Genomic DNA, 21539 nt, shown 5'->3' with positions numbered 1-21539 from the left:
TAAATAAAACCGACTCTGTTCTCTTTGAGCGCAGACGTGGGCACATACCACATCCATGCAGGGTGGCTGTCAGGTCAAGATAGAACAAGAAAGGGCTGCTGGGTACACACTCTCATTTCTGAGGCGAGTGACAGGTCAGGAGTGTCACCTGTCGAAAGGGGCCTCTGGTGTGAATGTGATATCACTCAAGAGTCTGACCCAGATAGCCTCACAGCTCCGTAAGGAATGGATATCAGGTGGACAGGAAGTTTTAAAACCCATATAAGAGTTATCCAGCATTTCCTTTCAGGGTGTATATTTAATCTGATTTTGCCTGTTTTTTTCATAGCTCCATTGATACTATTATAGGTAATTCATTATTTTGTTTAAATAACACTTGTTGTTTCAGTCAAATAGCCACTTCCTGAATTATAATGAAACTGTCTGCATTTCTGCAGGTCAAGACATTAGTTGCATATACATACACAAACACAAACACACACACACACACACACACACACACTATATATATATATATATATATACATATATATATATAAACCATAGTCATCTTTTTTTTAACCATAAAGTCTTACTTGTACGTTATGGGGATAAATACTGCAGAGAGATCTGCAACTGTCAATATAAAAACAGTTGGGAACCACTGAATGCTACTTCAAGAAAACCAGTGACAAAAAGAAGGATTTTTTTTGTTTAAATTTTATTGCTATGTAAAATTAAAAATCTCATACCTCCAATGAAAAAGTTCTACTTTTAAATAACACAAATAAAATCAGGCAAAATAAAAAATATTTGGCATTATGAATTGATAATAAATGGAGTGAACTTAAATGTTAGCAGTTTAAGCACAGCATTGCTGCTATTAGTCAGAGTTGTTAGAAAATGTGCACTGTACTGTGTTGTAGGGTCTTTTGGCGCACTACCACCTTTAATAATCTAATCAATGTGTCATCTCACAGGGTAGTACACAGACCCAAGTAAACTACTAAACATATAACACTGCTTTTCTCCCTAACAACATTTAATACTGTATTTAATTGAGGTCCTATGGTATTTCATGAAATGTTAACCTTAAATGAAACCCAACTCAACACATGAAGTAGATGTGCTTATTATTGGCACATCCATGTTATCCCTGGCACTCATACCTACAGTGCGGCTGGGAAAAAAGGCTGTAGCTGCTTGTCCCAGGCAAATCACCTGTTACAGTACAGTACATGTTGGGCAGATGAGCCCAGTCATTCAATGTGCTGCACAATCTCTGAGTGATGCAACACGTCTGTACTTAAGACGACAAAGTGAACCGTCTTCTTCTGTGTAGCTGATACAAAGACACAAAAACTGATGACAAAACAAAACTTCAAGTATATTCCAAACGCAGCTCCTCTTTCTAACGACTACATCTGGGGGACAGACTAAACTCTATGCATGCAAACACTACTGTAATGTGCACCCACTTAGCGGTGTCTTCATTCTCTTTCTGTGACAAACTGCAAAGTGCATATTAGGAACCGTGTGCTCTCTGAGACTTAAGTTTGGCTCTTTTGCCGCAGCGTCAAAGTCAGCTTGTTCTCTACGAGGCAAACAGGCTTGGCATTACCACATTGACATTCTAAACATAGTGTTAATAATGCTGCACTTAATATCACACAGGTAAAAACATGAAGCTTTAGCATTCAAAAGTTAAACATTGTCAGTTGTCTGGGCACCGCCTCTCTACTGTACTCTGAACTGCAAAAAACTAAAACATAAAGTGACTGTTAAAACATTTCTTAACATAAAGCCTCTGATATAAGTTATGAAATAAATTAAATTCAGTGTAAATACAGAAACAAAATAACCAATTACAGCCAGCAAAAATAAGCTTTTTGTTGTTTTTTTAACCCTAACCCTAAAACAATGTTGATATTACTCCATACCTGCATTATGCGTCAGCATTCACTGCATTCATGGAATATCTTACAAAATAAATAAGTACATAAATAAATAATCCTTGCATTGTTTAGTATTTCATTATTCTTTCCTTTTACAGTACCATGACTTGTAACTGTACAGTGAGTATGTATAATACAGCAATTACAATGAGAGAGGAGGGGTGAACCCATTGTCTGGTATTATTGGAGGATAAAGGTAGGGTTGAGGGTACAGGTGGTCTGCTGGTCTGGGTAGGGCCAAACTAAACTAAAAACCAAACAAGGCCCTTTAGCAATCCCAAATCATCCGGATTTTGTTGGTCTTCCGCAGGGGATTTGGCCAAGGTTGAGGCTCCATCCGGTGTCCAGAGCTGCCCCAAATTCTGATCCATACCGGGAGTGCTGAGATCGGAGTTTGGCTGGGTGAGAGTCAGGGGAGGGTGGTTGAGGTCAAAAGGCTAGGGTTTCTGAAGCCAGGGTTGCCACGGTGACCTCAGAAGTGGCCCATCCTGGCGGCAAAAAGGCTGCGGGAGCGTGGCACGGCCGAGGAGATGCGGCCAAAGCTGGACGAAGGCCACTTCATGATGAACTGGGAGGTCACTGGCAGCAGATACCTGGACAGACGGACAAGAACGAGGGATGGAGGGATTAGGGGAAAGGATGAACATAATGAGAGGATTAGATATGCAAAGGTCACAATTTAGAGGTCAGGGCGCATTAGTGCTCAGCACGGAAACCAAATATCGCCCTTTTTTCATATATAAATACTACCATCCATGGCCATCTCACAATTTGTACATCACAATTTAAATAATGGCCTGGTATTCTCATGATAATATGACATCCCTCACCATAAAAAAATAAAAAATAAAAACTGGATGCTTAAATTGTGAGATCCATGTGAGCTTAAATATTTTTCATAATGAACCAAATCTAAAATGTCATATACAACACAAATGCTATCAGTTACAGTTCTCCTTAATTGGTTTTATTATGGGCCTCACTGATAGAAGCAGGTTGTTTTTTCTTTCTTTCAGGACATCTGAATTTTCAATTTTGAACCTTAAATTTTAGGTATCATGAACAGAAAATCCTCACCTATCATTCCGAGGCATAGTCGTCAGTACCTTTCTAAGACTTTTCTATGACACCTTCCACCGAGACAGAGCAGTGAGGCAGCTCCTGCTAACAGCGTTCCAGTACCTGAGAATGAGACCAGCGTCAGGTTGAGGTAAGAGTCAGGAGGGGCTGAACCCTGCTCCCATCTTCCTTAGTTACTGGAAATGAGTCAGATATGGTTGTCAGAGCAATGTCAGATGAGATGATCAAATCCTGGATAAGGTTAACTGAAGGTTATGCAAATGTTGGGGTAGTATTCAGAAGACATGAGACAGGGGCAGGTTGAATTCTTCCAGACTGATCAGTTGGAAGAATGACTTATATTTATGGGGCTTTTGCAGCACACTTGTAATTTTACGTGATATTATACATTATGCGACTTTGTTGCCACATCCACAGCAAAGATCTTTAGCTAATAAAAATGATATCTAATACTCGTTTAGTTAAACGAATATAATGGTCAAAAGATATAGTCCCCGTGGATACGTTTAAAATGTGACAATCTAATCAAAAGAGAGCCACTGGGAGTGAGGATTACAGAGTGAAGAAATAATATCTTCTTTTAAGCTGGTGCAGAGATAGCACACTTTTCTCTGACAGCTCTCTTTACCTGTGAAATAGCTCTTGGACAAATTAGCTGTGCAGCTTCTTCTAAAGTCGACCACAAAGAAAAAAAGAAGGGAAAAAAAGTCGCTGAGGGCATCTGCTTCAACATAGCCCCGACCCAAGAGAGTTAGGATGGATTCAAATTAACTTCATTTAGTCCAACGAGAGTGTCCTTGAAACAGCTTCAAGTGGGCCGTAGGTATCCCTCCAGCACATAATTTTCAGCTGTGACTGGACTCACTGAACAAGGGCTCAGTCCATCACTTCTTCTCAGACTTCTTCACCCAAACCACAATAAGGACATGAGCGCAAAGTGTGCTTTACTTACAGCCTTTCACATCTGCTTCCCTTCAGTTGCTCAAAGTGCAGTCTTAGAAGTGGCATTCAGTCATTTCAAAACATGATTTTGTGTCATCCTTGAATTCATTTTGTCTACGTTTCTTATGTCTCTCCTCTCCCTGTTCGGCACATTATTCCATCACCCTCTTCTATGAGATTCATCATATATCCACTGGGATTCTGTTCGTGGACTTGTGGTGTGATTTCTCCTTTCTCCCCTCCATTTCCATAAGGTTTTTACTGAAAACTCAAGCCTATACATGGAAATGGCTGTCAAAAAAAAAAGAAGAAAAAAAAAAGAAAATCAAATATTGAACATTCATTGGGGGCCGAGTGTGTGTTCTTCAGAGCTCCTCTGCTATTCACTTTGAGAATATTCTGCTCATAGAAAGAATCACGGTGGTGGTAGTGGCATGGAGTGGGGCGGGGTGCGGGAGTTTCTCACGTCCAAACGGCTGCTGTCTCTGCAGGCTACATTTAATTGGACCCTCATTCGGCATCTTCCAGGTTCACCCTTCTTTTGATCATGAAGAAGATCTTGGTAACAACATGCATGCGTGAAAGCCAGGGGGAGGCTTGTTCATGCACTTCTGCTTTGCTTCAAACCATCAATTGACAGGGAGACAGAAAGATACCCTCCTGCTCTACTCCTTACATGCAAAACTACAATCTACTCCTGTTCCTACAGAAAGGCCTTCAATGCTATTCCTAAGTCCTCCATCGAGATGCAACTGCCATGGTGAATTAAGAGGAGACCAAGCTAAGTTACGCACCATGACTAAGGATGGAGGGGGAGACTGCTATGATAGCTGACGCAATCATAAACCAAGAGGTACAAAGAGGCTTGAAGGTTATCTGCAGCCCACATTCAGCTCAACACCCCAATTAACCCTAATTACTGCCACACTTTTCAGACACATGAAAGTTAATAGAATCTGAAACTTTTGTCAACATGGAAAAATTGTCTTTGGCTAGTGACAGTAATTCCAGGCTTAACAAGGAAGTCATTAGTGAAGCTATTTGGCTAGTTCCTCTCATCTGCCCACACAGACTGAAGGACTTTTCTAAGACCTATGGGAGGCTGTTGACACACCTGATTAGGGCACTTGACAGAGGAAGGATGCTTGAACAAGAGCAGGCAGGTGTGGTCAACAATGGAGACCCCAAAGACCCCAAGCTAACAGACCCACTTTGACGTGTGCCAAAGGTTGCCAAGTGTGTGATAGTATATGTGTTTGCATGTATGTGTACATGCACCAGAGACAATGGGGAAAGTCTTCCATAATTTTTTTTCTGTATGTGTGTGTATGCACGCATGGTCTGACAAAGGCTACATTTGGGGACACATTTCACAATTAGGACCAGTTAATTGTTAAAGTTAAGGTTAGGGTAAGGGTTAGGTAAGTAGTGGTGATGGTTAGGATTAGGGTAAAATCTAGGATGTTAATGTAAGTCCTTTGTCCCCAAATGTGACCACAGTCAGATGCATCTGTGTGTGTGTGTGTGTGTGTGTGTGTGTGTGTGTGTGTGTGTGTGTGTGTGTGTGTGTGTTTGTGTGTGTGTGTGTGTGTGTGTGTGTGTGTTCAATTTGAAAAGACGAATGGAAATGAATTCCTCAATTTCAACACATATCTGTCCACAACCCTAAAGAAATGTCATACAAAGTATGATATGGTCGTGTTTTAACAATGCCTTCTTAAAAGCTGGTACAGTAGAATATTTCATGTTCCTTAGCTTTCATCTTTGGAACAAAACAACTCATCCTCAATAGGAATTCATTCTTGACGTACTGTTTCTCTCTTGGTTTTCTCTGACATTTAATTTAGTTCAGTTGTGATGAAGAGGTGAAAAATACACCCATGGTTATTTTCAAGGTATTTCAAGCCTGTTAAAAAAAACTAAACAAAAATGCCAATATGTTCATCGAAACAGTTCTTGATTATTATAATCATTACTGCAGCTTATTCCCAAATCCACAGTCCTTGTTTTGTTTAGCACAAGTTAATATGAGGCTTCAGCCAAATCTGAATGTTTTTAGTACAAAATTCCTTTTTTGTGATTTTAGACAGTAGGAAAACTGTGTTGAGAATGATATCTTTTAAGGAAATGATGACTGTGGACTTTTGCCATCTCTTACACTTGAACTGTGTTATGCAGGAATTTTTTTGTGACCATGTGGACCAGAAATATGGGATCATGGGAGTATTGTTTTAAAAAAAAAATTAAAAATTGTCCTCTTTTATATTTATTTGACTGTTTGATGTGAACACAGGAGAAAAATTTGGAGGTTAGCGGAGTATACTCAATCACTGCGGAAGGACGGATGATTGTTGCTTAACATTCATATGACATTACACATGCACACTCTCATACACACAGTTTATCCTCTCATATAAAGCTTACGCATCAATGAGAAAATAATCCTAATTGCTTCTCAACTATCTGAAGTGGCGTTGGGTTGCGACTGTTTCCCACATGCCTGATGGAGAGATGTGAATCGCTGGTGTTGTGAAACTGCAAACCACACGATGCAAGCCGAGCTATTTTGTGTCTTCTTGTGACAAGAAGAGAGCGGTGCTTAGGTTGATCATGACACTAAAGCGGTGCAGGTGAAGCGCTCAGTTCCCCCTGAGGCCACTCGTACTGAAAATGCACTCAGGCTAAGATGATCTTGATAAAGCATTGAGTGAAAGGCATAGTTTAGCATGTGGCAGCAGGGTGATTGGCTGATGATGTACAGCAAGCTGGCCGAATGGTTGCGGTGTTGACAAACAGAACACCAAGCAGTCTTAATATGCTTATTTCTCTGATCTCCTTTCCTACAAATACATTCTATAATATTTTGGACAGCGAATAATCAAATACTCAAAATCATATCTTATTCTATGCTGTGTAAATTAATTCAAACATCCCTTATTTGAATGTAAGTGAGAGAAAGGAGAGGAGACCATGCCAGACTGTTGGTTTTGCAGCCAAAGCAACCATCATTGGGCAGTCGGGACCAAGCCTGGGTTACAGCCGTGAGGTGGAGGAAAGCAGCAGAAAGCAGTGAATAGGGACGGTGCTGGAAGATGGTGGGGGGGAGGGTTTAGCTCAACTAAACCAAGCAGAGACCTGCGTCGAGGGGCGAAGAGACGGAGGAAGAGGAGGAAGAAGAAGCAGCAGCGACAGCAGCAGAGGTGGAGCCATGGGTAGAGGCTGGTCCAGCAGCAAATGGTAAGCTTTTTTACACAGACATATATAGACACAGAAAAAATAAGGAGAGACAGGCCAATGCATGCTTAAATAGACTCTCAAGGATACCTACTGCATCATTTTCATGCTCGCTCAACTCATTAAATCCCAAATCCCAATACAGTTGTATGTTCTTAAATCCATACTCAAAACAAATTGGTGCAAGATAAGACAATCAATGGCAACAATGTCAGATAACTCAAAACATTAGTTATTCTACAATGTGTAGTATAAACAAAAACCTCATACACTTTTTTTTTTTTTAAACAGCTGAGGATTTTATAATGTAGGCACTAAGTGATAGCCTGTTAAAATATGCGCAAGAGTTATAAATCATGTAAAGCGAGGCCCCAGGAAAAAAGGAGCTCTCTCTCATAAGGTCATTTGCTGCACGGGCTCATCTGGGCTCTAATTGAATTAAGCAGGCCCCGGGGGGCCCCGGGCTAACCTGAGCGCTAATCTGTGGGCCACTATTTCCTGTTAACAGCACACTCCCTCTCTCCCTCTCCCCACCCTCCTCCCTCCTGTCTGCCAGCCACAAGCATATGTGCTTTAAAAGTTCACTCACTCCGAACCTTAGCTGCTGTCTCCTGCAGGGATCAACTTTAAAAATAGAATGAGGCTGACTTCTGTTTGTTTGTTTTATCAGGGTCATGTGATGAAGATGACAGCTCTGAGGGAGAGGAAATGTTTCCTGAGAAATGTTTCATGTAGATAACTCTTGAAATTTTCAAATCAAGGTTTTCTTGCTTGTGTGTCAAAGTGTGTTTCTACAAGTTATTTATTCATGTATTTACCCCACTCGGTGTTAATTATTTCAGATCTTTCTAAAGGGAGTTTTAACCAAGTTTATTATTAAGCATGTCTAGGGTTCTTACTGCTTTAACAAACTCAGCCTTAACCACTCTCCATCTGGACACCCGTATAAATATATTCCTGAAATCAAAGATGTCTCCTGTTTTTTCTTTATGCTGGTGTAGTATCCCAATGATCTCAATAATATGTGCTGTATGTTGTAATGTTTTTATGTGGTATTGCTATGACCATGTGCTGTATGCATGGTGTACCTGTTCAATCTGTAAACTATAGATAATGGTCTGAAGGCTTCATGTGACATTTGCTACATGATATCTGCTGTCCTCACTCTCTAGGATTTTCTTTTTACGATAATATAAATTTATTTTTCGGACCTTAAGATTAATGCTCTTTCCAGAGCTAAAGCTACAAATCATGCACAGGGACTTGTGCAACTTGAGACCTAACAGTAGACTAGATTAGGCTTCTTAAATCCTATCCTATCTTATCATATGTATTCTTGAATCTTATCTGGCCACCCAAATGTTTAACATACTATCTATTGCAGCAGGAATGCTGTAAGAATCTTTCAAAAATAAAGCGTTCAGTGCATTGACATCAAAGGCTTAGGTTTCCTCCTCACCTTGTGTCGTCCCACTCTGGGCTGAGTCCGGTCAAAGAGCCCCGGGACTCTGAGACAAACTTGTAGACGACCAACAGGCAGTCTCTACACAGCTGGACCAGCCTGCGGCAGCATTGCAGCTCCTGGGGTGTCACCACCTCACTGCTTTTGCTGAAAATGGTCTCCCACGCTGAACTGGAGGTAGAAATGACAGCAAATTCACACACACATACACACACAAAGAGACAAATGAAGGTAGCAGTTATAGATGAGCATCACATAAATAATAGATTACCATTTCATCAATATACACAACTAGACTCTACATATACATGTATAAAGTCTATAATGTGTACGCATGATGGACGGCTATAGATTAAGTCTCATGTGACCTTTTTGCATACACATCCCCTTTTTACACAGACATACAGGAAGATGCACAGACACACAGAGGGGAAGGATGAAACAAGTACAGTTAACCCCCTTTATAACCCCGGACATACCCCTGACTGTGAGAGATCTTCAACAACTGAGACACACAACCCAGGGGGGTACGTTTGATGTCTACCCCCCTTCACTCCTTGGGAGGTAGGGGGTGCTTGCTCTGAAAGGGTTCAAAACTGTGTGTTTCCATTCTCTTCCTCTAAGTCGTTTTTCAAAGCCTGTTGAATTCATTGTCCACAATAGCTGCTAGGCTGTTTGATTGTTGTTAAGTCCCTTAGATAAAATATCAAGCAAGAGACAGAGAGGAGTGGGGGGGGGGGGGTTGCACTCGGATTTGGAGTGTGCTTTTCAAGGTCCACTGTTTCACTGTCGCCGCAAGACATCAGCCCCCCCTGTTGGGTTCATCCACATTGGGGCAGTGGCCTGTTGTAGGGAGAGGCTTGATGATATGTTAGCGAGCAAGCTGGATCTTTCAGGGCACGTTATTAGACAAAAGCTGCAAGGGGTGTAGCATGCAGGGGGTAGCTCTGGCTAGGTTAGGCTAATCCTCCCTGGTCCCTCCACCCAGCCTTTACCAGTCTCTACTATTTTTTATGATGTCTCATTTTCAGTCACTCCCAGCTCCTTCTCTGTCACTGGGTCCCTCCCCTTCTCTCCTTCTACTTATCATCCCCTTTCATCTCTATCACTCACTCCCCTCCTCACTCTCCCTCAATTACAACTGCCAAGAAAGTAAGGTAGGAGGAAAATGGAGAGCTGTGTGGGCAGCGACTTCAGTTACACCCTCTGAGCCCTCTGTGTCGAGGGAAACACGGACACTGAACAACTGAACGGTAAAGAATATGTAGAGGAGGAAATGCAGGAAGGTCACACCATCATGACAGATAAAAGAAAAGCCACCAGCACAGCAGCTGTCTGCATGTATGTGTGTCCTTCTATGCATGTGTGGGTCTGTTTAAGGGTGTTAATGTGTCTATTCGAAGAAATACATGTGGAAACTAACTTCATGCATCTGAAGATGTCTGTCTTTGAGGGAAGCAAAAATATATGTTATATGGCAAACAATCTATAGGGACATGATCATGTGTGCTGTCACTGCAGTGACTCATCTTGTAGGAAGTCACTTTCTGTCACATCAGAAACAGAAAAAACAGTAGCCACAAGAAAACTTAAAAGTATCAGATAATAAACCAAAGTAAAAAACGTAAGAGGTCTTCATTCACCTTCTTCCTCTTCCACCCTTCCCTTTTCCTTTTCTTGCTCTCACTTGTGAAAAACCCCTGATTAACAGCCAAGATTTGTGACCTTAATTTGCGCTCTGTCTCCTCAGAGTTACATGTTTCTTTCATCCCTGCAAGCTTTAAGGAAAGTGCAGCGGGGTCTGGTTGGTCTGTCAGTCATTCTCTGTCTTTCAGCTCGTGTTGCTTCCTCAGTCATACTGAATAAAAGAGACAAATTGTCCCTGCTGTCACTAAAACTTGAATATTGACAAGCACCAGGCTCATGGACATGGAAAGATTGCAGTGTGGGAACTAGTTATGGAGATGAAAGACTGGCACTGTGCAATGAATAGAGTGGTAATTGGCCTGGTTGTGGTCATTTGTTTGTGTTGATTTGGATCATTTTTAGAATGTTTTTTCATGATACAAAGGGGTCTCTGTTGAACTAATTTTGGATTTTAGCACTGCTCATAGTATAGCTAAAGGAATTGGCAATGTCTGTCAGTCGGTCCACCACTTTGGATGGATATATCTGCACTTAGTGCAGATATATTCATGGTTTCCTGAGGATGAATCATCATGTTGGCAATCCCCTGAATGGCATCACCATGTACAGACATTCATGTACTCCTCAGGATGAAATTTTTGGGATTCCTTTTCTTCTAGCACCACCATTATGTCAAAATGTAATTCATAATTGAATATGTCCAATACTTTGATTTATGATCAAACAACATGCAAAATTGATGGAATTCCCATGAGCTGTATTTTGTGTTTAGGGATACTAAGCAAATATTAGAAACCTAATATTAAGCTAAACTAAGGTGGTGAACACTGTAAGCATGTAAGCTAATATTAGCATGTTAGTGTTATAAGAGATAGAATGTTAGCATGCCTATAATAGCATTTAGCTCAAAACAACTCCATGTCTAAGGACAGTCATCTCACCGAGCAGCTAGTATGGCTTTGTATTGTATTGTCTTAGTTTGTTTTTGTTTTATATTATACTATATTATATTATATTATAGATAGATTTTGAATTGAAAAATAAAACTGAATTTGAAATGACGGCAGCTTTATTCATTTGTTTATCTTCACACAGCCTCGTCTCATATACTCATTCAGACATATAGTGCAGCGTATTTTGCTCAGGCATACCCAGTGTTGGAGAAGCAGTTCCACAGACCCTGGCCATGACTCCAGAGCAGTCGGTTGAAGACTCGGTTAAAGAGCCGGTACAGGTGCAGGCTCTCTACGTCTGGCTCCCTCCAGATCCGCTGCAGTGCTGAGCGTACATTGGTACGAACAATGTCCAACACCTGAGTGACAGAAAGGTAAGAGGAAAAGGGGGAATGGCAGAAAGTAAAATTAAATAAGCCTGTCATAATGAGGGAAATTAATGCTGCAAGACGACGGGTGACAGTATTCTTAATTGATATATGTGAGTTGGCATTTGATCCAACCGTTAAGGCTTTCTTTTTTATCCTTCCTTAAATGTAGCAATCATTGGAGCAAATGCGTTCAGTCAGTAACAGAGAGCAAGCGTGCATTTATGAATAATACAGACGGATGCATACACACACAAGAACACAAACACAATCTAAACTACACAAAAACTCATTTACCTTCCCACACAATGAGGGTTGGAGTTGGTTTTATATTTGCATCCAAGATAAAGTATGCAGACACAGCATATATTGTGTGTTTGTGTGTGTGTGTGTGTGTGTGTGCGTGTGTGTGTGTGTGTGTGAGCGTGAGTGTGTGTGTGTGTGTGAGTGTGAGTGTTTGTATGTGTGGCTGTGGTTGAGGCGGGACAAAAAGTGCTGGGGCAGACAGTGTGGAGCACAGGAGAGGACTAATTGCTGCACCGACGTCAGTCTTGGAGAGAAGGTGTCAGAAGTTCCCAGGCGGTCTGAGGACACCTGCGCCAGCCTTCCATCTTCCCTTCTTCGTCTTCACCTCCCTCCCTACCTCACTGCCTTTTCTACCTCCCTATTGCTTTCTCTTTTCACCCCACTCCGAGTGCAGCGCTGTGGCTCTTTTGACTTTGATTCCTCGGCTCCTCATTACTGACGTGCCCGTCTGACTGTGTGTGCGTGCATGTGTGTTTGCGATGCGAAGAGGCAAGATTTCCCTACAGCAATGAGGCAAGCGAGACACGCATTCACACTCAGACAAACTGATAGATGAGTAAACACACACACAGATATGTTTTGGTATGGTAATCAGATGGCAGAGCAGTGGGCCCTACATTCCTGACCTCTGCCTGCTGCTCATTAGGCTGCTCCACTCCAAATAAAACATCAGCTCGCACCGCCACAGCCCACAACACAGCGGAGCACAGTTGAGCAGAAAGCGGCAGCTGAGAGATCACATCATTACTGACACGCCTACTGGATGCCATTTCACGTCTTGTCCCCTCTTCTATTTTGTTTACATCCTATTTTGTGTCTGTACCTCTCATTCATGGTCGGACATAGTAATGATCTTCATGCCTGTGTGACACTTTTTAAAAGTTGTTCAAAAGAGATTAAAGGAACATTTTGGAACAGTGACATTTTGTTAGGTTTACTGGTGCTATATACAGAGAAACAGTATAGATGGTGTGGCAGCATAGCAGAGGAACGCAATTTATGTGTTGAAAGATAAATATGGCCCATTTTAAAGACTTTGAGAATTTACATATGCAAACATTAAGCATTATCTCTGACAATAGTGTCTGAGAACTTCACTGTTATTGTTATTTAAGTGTTAATAACTAGATCACGCTCAGGTTTAACTTACAGACGTTCACTCTTTGTCTTTTTCAGGCACCCAGAAGTACCTGATCACTTTGTTCTATCAGTTTGATTGAGGACACATAAGTTTCTACAGTTTAAGACCACATTTTCACCACCCACTCCTTCTCCACTATAGCTCCTTATAACAATAGGCTAACTTCTTATTTTCTATTTTAAAAGTTCCTTTTTTTTCTCCTATGTGTTAAATCGTCCCTCAATGTCTGTTGGGGTTATTATCTCGTCCACTAAAAAGCAGTGACATTCAGTCCACATTCTTACAAATACAAAACATGTTCAAAATAATCAGGTGGCTAGTAAAGACCTGGAATCAAACTGTCCTCCAGTTCTCCAGAGGGACAAATTCAGGGGTAAATTGGCTCTTATCTTGCAACCTAATTCCAGCATGAGACTCACCTTCCGTTGTTTGGTTGAGTCCAACTTCACAAGCCAATAGGAGGCCACCTTTGGTTTATGGTATTTCCAGTTGTCGAGGATCTGTGGAAGAAAGCAAAACATTTTTAAATACATTTTTGAACACACACTCACTATTTCTTAAAATGTAGAATTGCAATCAAGGAAATATATTTGAAGAACACCATCAGAGAATTTTATAAAAATTAACAGCAAGTCCATTACACTGCTATTTCCTTTCTTGTTAAACAGAAATCCTCTGTCAAAACCCAGATGATTACAATACTTTTACAGGCAGTCTCAATCATTGCCATAAACAACAACAACAAAATCAACATGTCGGGCTAGAAAGACGTGCAAGGGACAATTAATGCATCCTTTTAACTTGAGGAAGGGCCTTGAGGAAAAGTCTGCTGTAAGTGTTCCCTGTGCTCATAGAAACCTGTCACTGCCATGCTAGAAAGAACCACAGCAGAGCACAGTTAAATTATTATTAGTTAAACTGTATGAATGTGTCAGAAAAGGAACATATGGAGCTTATTCCCACAGTCACAGACCTGGCAGACTTTCTTTCACACCATAAACCCATAAATGTAATCTGTAACAATGCTGGATTCATCCATCTTTTAATGAAATGACTTTTTGGCTTTCACACATACCTAGATCTCCATTATGGAGAAGTTCCATGTCCAAACATGACAGAACCATTACGGATCAAAGTACAATATTTGTGCTATATCTAGCATCTGGCACATGAGACTAGGCAACACAGGAAATGTAATGCAAGACCCGAAAGATAGTTTACGGAAACATATTACTAAGATGTCTTGTTATCAGGTCTTGAGCGCATTACGAGAGAAGTGCTCTAATTTTTGTGTCCAGCCAATTTTTCTGTTGTTTTTCACAAAACTAGGTTGTTTGCACACACAAAAAACAAAATGTTATTCATACTTCTCCTGGCAATATGACCAGTTTTATTCACACCAGAGTTTTATAATTTTAGGCAGACTGCCAAGAGTGCTTTCTATGGAAAAATGACGAGGTAATTTTCACTCATGACACCAACATGAAAAATTGGCATAACATTTACAGGGTACAGTGCATTTCTGAAATTAGCTTTTGCATTATATGTTTTTGTTTGTGAATGTAAATGCAGCAAAAACTGAGGGTTACTAGTAAAATTGAATTGTGATCTTTGGTACCTCAGCAGAAAACCCTTATGTTTTGTTGGTGTGTCAAAAATCCTTAGGGTATGTGTCGTTATGCTCAAAAGCTGTTGTGGATATTCCCATGCACTTGCCCCCCGTGCCAGCATCACTGTGTACCTATAGGCACTGTTATTGTTGCTGTGTTGACTTAGTCCACATCTCCCCACTGGTGCACATAAAGCTCTCACGTAGCATGCTAGATCCCCAGCAAACAATCCTACCGATGGGAAGCTCTAGTTTAAACTTTATGTGTACACACAGACATGAGAAAATGTGCACACAGAAAAAAAACCCATTCCACAACAATTCAGAGATATAGAGCTATGGTAAACAGCAAACAGTGCCATTTACTTTCCAGAAAGTTACTGGTTTGTTTTTTTAAAACTCTCTCTCAATAAGAACCTCATGAACCTTGTCTGGTAAGCTGCACACTCATTTGTCATATTTGTTTCATATGTACACAAATTACCCCCAATTAAAGCACAACAAAACACACTTGATACATTTCACCTTTCCATGGTTCCAACTGCAACAAAAAAAGCAGGTTTTGAGTGAAGATAAAGGAGGTAATTACTCCGATAAAAACACATCATTAGCCCAATTAGACCTCAACTTTAAATCATGGAAAACACAAAATGCCAAAGATTGTTTTCATGCCAAGTGATCACTCCTTCTCTCCTGAGGGGGGACACTGAACAGTACAGGTGCAGTCGCTCGTCTGCGTTTCCATGGTGCTCTCATTAGGGTTTGTTAACAGTACAGGTGTGGTGGTAATTGTCTGTCACGACCCAAACACACCCAGTTGACACACACACACACTTTTTTTTTGTTGCTGTTATTATAAGGACATTGTATTGGCATACATTTATTCTCTGGTGGCTTGCCCTATGTTAACCTTAATCAAAACAGCTGCACACAATTATTATTAAGGATGTTATGTCAATCGTGAACGCTGTATGTAATCATATAAATTGAGATAAGGACAATACTTGCAAGTCAAGTTCTGTTTGCAACCTCTCATTCAATACTCAGTATTCTATGTCTACTCTCAGAATGGTTTGACGTGCATTCTAATGGGGGAAAAAAACTAATACAAATACAAATCACATCAACATTTATAGTAATTAGAAATAATTAATCAACCTAATTGTGTATTTATTGAAAATGTTTAAGTAAACAGTTTGCTTTATATAGTATGTGTTTCTTGTAGCCTCTTGATGTCACATCCCAAAAAATAGCTTAATTCCTAATTATGTAGTTTATCATTCATTTCTATTGTATACATTTTGTTAATTGTGTCCTTCCGTTAGGTAATTCTTTGGTCACTAATATTGGCACAGTTTAAACGGCAGTAGTGAGAGGGACCACTGACCATGCATTTCGTGCATAAAATAACTCCCTCTTTTGTTCTTGTGTAGCACACTGAAAATAAATGTGTCCTTTGAGTGTGTTGTTTCGCTGGTATTTCTGTCATTAGTCAGCCTGGTTAAGATGGTTTGACTGGCTGCTGTACTTTCAGCACCATAGGAGCTGTAGTGCTGAATGGACAGCTGGTTCTGAGGACAGCTCCATCCGTAACGGAGGTCAGGGTTGGTGTAGATTGTATGGATGAATGCTTTCATAGTACTCATAGGTGCATTCATGATGTCACTGATGTGTCACTTGTGGTGTAAATTCAAGGTGAGCCTCTGCCTCTCTTTGTTTCTGTTTCAAGTTGGGCTCTTTTATTTTCTTATGACCTGACAATCTTGAAGCATGAGTATGTGCATAAACTGCGGTTTGTTCATGGCCAGCAATGAAATAGTATGTGGTTTTGAGATGTTTTCTGATTGTTGACTGTTTGAACAGTCAACAATACAGAAAAAGTATTCATCTGAAATCCTTGGCAGACTGCTTCCAACAGAATATGCACCATAAAATCATCATGAAATTATCTGCATCCATAGACTAAATTATTCTTCAGTTTTTTGTACAGTAATATTTTCCATTAAGTTAAATTTAACCAATAGCTTTAGCAGTAGCACAAACAAACACACGGAAAATGCAAGGACACCGAGATCTCACCAGAAATAGAGGAGGCATGATTAATACAAAGGAGCAGTGGGGAATAGCGCGGGGCTGCAAACTGACCGACAGGTTGTCACTAGGGTCGCTTGAAAGACAATGGGAGCCAGGCCAGAGCGGACAGGCTATTGTGTAGGGAGGCGAATAGGTCACTTTTACTTAGGCTGCAGAGTGACCGCACCTGGCCCCAGATGGGGCTCTGGGAATAAAGAGCCTCCAGATTAACACTTTTCTTTTATTCCTTTTGTTTACATTACTTATTTGCACTCTGTGCCTCTAACTTGTTCTATTTTTTCTTAACACAAAAATACACATTTGATTATTGTATAAGGTAATGCACACAGGCACATACAGTACGTTAACAATTGGAAGAGTGCACCTACCTCGTCCAGCACAGCCTCTGCCTCTTCCTCGGTTTTGCCAGGAAACCTGATCCTCATGGCGGTGAGCGCTGCAAGAGTCTGACGCACCAGCTCTGCCTCCTGCTCTTTACTCCTCAGGTTTATCAGTGGTTCACCCTACACAATGTTGAAATATGTTTAACTCAACACTATAATATCATCTCACATCTATAACAAAACCAAAACAGACTGAAAGATATGAAGAGGGAATTTTTTAGAATTCAGATTTTTGGCACAAATGACTGCAGTTAATTATTATTTTCACTATTAATTGCATATCAGTGACTGGCATTTTCCCTGACAATTTAAAGTTTATTCATGTTTTTGTGTCAGAGGACATTTTATAAATTGCAATTTATGTAGGCATCTCACTGCAAGAGAGTATACTGCTAAGTCACATTTACACATTTATGTTCATTGACATCAAAAATGTCAACAATGTAATGCAGTATTATAAATATTATTGTTTTCTCTAATTACCAGAGAAACATTCACAGGCATTTTATCAACAGACTTTTTTATCCTTTAATATACCATTTTATCATTTCTACTACAATGCTTACACTAGTATAACTATATCCAGTTTGGGATTTCCTGTATCAGCATGTACTTATCTGCACTTATTTGACTCCCACAGGGAAGTGTATAAAAAGAAAAAGAATTAGAAAATTCTCCCGTCACTTACATGAGTGTCAGGCTACAAGAATACAACTGGTGCACTCCATGGCCTTTTTCAATATTAATGTTTTCCATTCAGTTCTTTTCTCAATGAAAAAAAAAACTATTCTGCTTCATTTTATTTTTTGTTCCACTGTATCAAAAGGTTACTAGCGTACTTGTAAAGAAGGAAGGGGAATGGAGGAGGCAGGCAGAAAGCAACTAATGGCAACATAATAGAGGATCATTTCAATGGGCTACAGTAAGCTATACAGTATTGAAGAAGCTGCTTAAGAGATTTCAGTGGGTCGGGGTACAATATGTGCCAGATGAGGTTAAAAGCAAAAGGGAAATATAACAGGAAAAAAAAGTATAATGGAAGAAAAGCAGATCAGTGCATCAGACTTTGGGCAAATAGAATTGGGAAATAATTCTTGATTGTATACTTTAAATCTATTTCGAGTAGTGGATCAAAAGAGGATTTCTGTATTGATGAATGTGACAGCCCAGCTATTTAAAAATTAATTTACTATACTTTTCTACGACTAACAGCTCATCTGTCACATTCTGAATTGTAAATAGGTAGACCCCACTCTGTGTGCGTTTGTGTTGAATTTCTTACTATGTTGGAGTGGATGGTCCCCAGGCTGTTGCTATGAGGCACACGGTGGGTGGAGCCACTGCGGCTCAGCGAATGAGAGCGAAGGGTGGCAGAGCTCGGCCTGACGAGGGGAGTGGCTATGGGAACAGTAGGGGATGGTCTGGTGGACAGCGCCCGAACCTCACTGGGTGATGAGAGGGAGGCGATGGAGCGCGGGCAGGAGATGGAGCGCCTGATTGGACCAGAAAGTGTCGGCGAAGCAGAGGGGGCGGGGCTGGTTTTCAGTGACCTGATTGGAGGTTTCCAGTGCATGCGACCTGTACCGAAACAGAACAGAGGGAGAGGGATAGGGGGAGGAACACTCACTTACTGTCACACTTCAATTTCTTTTCTTCCCTGATCCTGTCTCAGTGCCCCCGTCACTGTCAAGCTCTCCTCTCTGCTTTCCATCCACTGTCAGTGGCTTTAGAGATGAAGTGTGGCATTAAAACTCCCATAGCTACACTCAGGCACACTGGCACAGTGGCCCAGTGTGTGCAGGTTTTTAACAATTGCAGCATATGTAGTCAAAACCAGAAACTAAACAGTAGTGCTGTCTGGTTTGGGGATAGATTAAAGAGAAGCTCTCTCTCTGTCTCATATATACATACACACACACACACACACACACACACACACACACACACACACACACACTGACACTCTCCATCACCCTTGAAACTCCTCCAGCTTGTCTACCAGCCAGTGTATTAGAGTATTTCCTATGCGTGCAGTGTGTGTGTCTGACATGAAGTGGACACACAAGTGATTATATATGTGTGTCTGTCTGTGTGCGTTTGTGTGTGTGGCTCCTAAATCTTCCGAGGTTTTGCTCTTGCCAAATGAGAGCATTATGAGGCTTAGTCCTAGCAGCCCTTTGGTGGCTTGGTATGGAGTAGGGCTTGGCAGGGTTGCTGTCTCTTTCTGTACACACACACACACACACACACACACACACACACACACACACACACAGACACACACACACACAAGGTCCAAAAGTTGGGCTTTTTCATGGCTTTGTCCTTTACTTTGTGACAACAGAATGAGCCCAAGCAAGGATCCTTTCTATTGAGCAGTAAAACCAGCTGCCTACAATGCAACCACAGAATTTTTCCATTCCAAGGTCAGTACATAGACTTCTATGAAAGGTGTGTCTTTCTCACTTCAGAGAGCTGAAAGCGAGTTCTTGTATCTGACTTATATGAATTTGAAGGAATGTCTCACACTGTCACTATAAAAAAGGAATATTTCAGCATTAAACTCAAGGTAAACAGCAAAAGCGCTTTTCTTCCTCCTATTCTCTTTCAATCAAATCCCTTCTTCTCTACATATCTGCCACTTCCTTTGCCTTCAATTCTCTACCACTGTGCTCTTTAGAACTCAAGTGCTCTTCAGTGCTTCAACAAGTGTGTGTGTGTGTGTGTGTGTGTGTGTGTGTGTGTCCACAACTGTGAGGCTAGGATGCTACTTTACTTTGGAACTCGGCAACAAAGAGCCACATCCCATGAGTCTACGATCATCCTGCATACACTTTAATTAAAATCCAAGAATCTGGTGCCATTTTATCACATCAATTAGGCACATAAACACTGTCAGGCAGATGAACATCTGTAATGTTGCCCCTGGTGATTCACACCATCACAATCTGCAACGCTTTGCTGGAGAAGAGTGAGTACAGTATGTGCATGCACTGTAGGCACTGATCAAAGCAGAACTGTCAGCATTTGTATTTAAAAAGTATGTATGCATGTACATGTATATGGAAATATGTGCAGAACAACTATGAACATATATAACTGCATAGGTGTGAACAGTGTAGAAGGCTGGAGTGGAGTTATATTATTGCAGCCTCACAGGATCATTTATAGTGTCCTTACTGTATCATAACATTTGACATACATTCAGGCTCTCAGTCTCACTCCAGGTCATACTTTAATTTTCTATCATAATCAAACTAAATGGAAATTGAGTCGGAAATGCTCAAATATTTCGTATTTGGTTGATAGATGTAGATGTGTGATTTGTTACTTACACTTTTTTTTTTACACAAAAAAAAAGAAGTTATTTGAGCAATTAAGCTAACTACTTTAATTACATGGAAGAAAGAAAGAAATCAACAAACAGGGCAAGAGGAAGAGAGAACAAGACAAGATGAGGAGAAACGAGCAAGCAAAACAAAAAAAATAAAGTAAACATGAACGCAAGCAAGAAAGACAGAAGACAGGATCCAAGTCTGTGTCAAACCCACACACTGTCTCACTAAAGACATTCTTAGACATTTCTACACATACTGCTTCTTTACCTGAGCGCTCGGCCAAGTGCTTCTCCTTGCCCTCACCAAGGTCATATGAAACTTTCTTCTCCCTCTTCTCTCCGCTTCTTCCTCCTCCTCCTGCTTTCCCTCCCTCCTCCTCCTCTTCATCTGAGGAGGAGCAGGAGTTTTCCGCGCTGCTGCCGCTGGTGAAGTCAGCCAGGTAATCTGGTCGCTGACGTCTTGGTGTCTGGCTGCACTCTGGCATGGCAGTCAAGTTCTGTCAGGGACAAACACATAGACACATATGTTGCTTGAGACATACAAATACTACACTTCAGAGAAGCACATTGATATATACAAGTTTATAAAAACACACAAAGAGATCACAGATACACACACTACTTTTATCCTCAACCCTCAACCATACAAAATGACCTCATTTTGGAAGAACGTCCCCATTCGAAAGGTCTAAAACTCAAACAGGCTCTCACAATGACATAAGTTCAAGAATACACATACATACACACACACACACACACACACACACACTTAAACATGAAGATATTGAGATGTTGTCAGCCTCCCTCAGCCTCTCCTCGCCCTCAGCCCATTACCAGCTGTCACTAAGAGACCTGGTGGTGACACGGCTAGCCCACATGCCCACATGTTCACTTGCAAGCTCATTATGCACAGATACAGTACACAATTACACATGCATTCCATTAAAAGCCTGACTGTCACTATAAATAGGAACATGAGCGGCTTCGTACCTTGATCAAATTTGACCTGATTGGATATGCAAAGGTGTAAATCATATATTTTACATATC

General features: G+C 40.9%; 1 protein-coding gene across 1 annotated transcript in view; it reads right to left on the bottom strand.

Moving 5' to 3' along the window:
- Nucleotides 1-691: 691 nt before the first annotated feature.
- ttll7 (tubulin tyrosine ligase-like family, member 7) overlaps nt 692-21539 on the bottom strand; it is a 72672-nt gene continuing 51824 nt past the window's right edge. The window contains exons 15-21 of the mRNA XM_053322453.1: nt 20759-20987; nt 18436-18731; nt 17139-17273; nt 13487-13567; nt 11451-11611; nt 8650-8823; nt 692-2527 (exon numbers count right to left, since the gene is read on the bottom strand). Coding sequence (XP_053178428.1) covers nt 2407-2527; nt 8650-8823; nt 11451-11611; nt 13487-13567; nt 17139-17273; nt 18436-18731; nt 20759-20987 — 1197 coding nt within the window. The 3' untranslated portion in view covers nt 692-2406. The remainder of the gene's footprint in view (nt 2528-8649; nt 8824-11450; nt 11612-13486; nt 13568-17138; nt 17274-18435; nt 18732-20758; nt 20988-21539) is intronic.

The sequence above is a fragment of the Scomber japonicus genome, chromosome 7, assembly GCF_027409825.1.
Source record: "Scomber japonicus isolate fScoJap1 chromosome 7, fScoJap1.pri, whole genome shotgun sequence".
NCBI lineage: Eukaryota > Metazoa > Chordata > Actinopteri > Scombriformes > Scombridae > Scomber > Scomber japonicus.
Note: the sequence above shows the minus strand (reverse complement) of the source record. Positions and strands in the feature narration are given on the sequence as shown.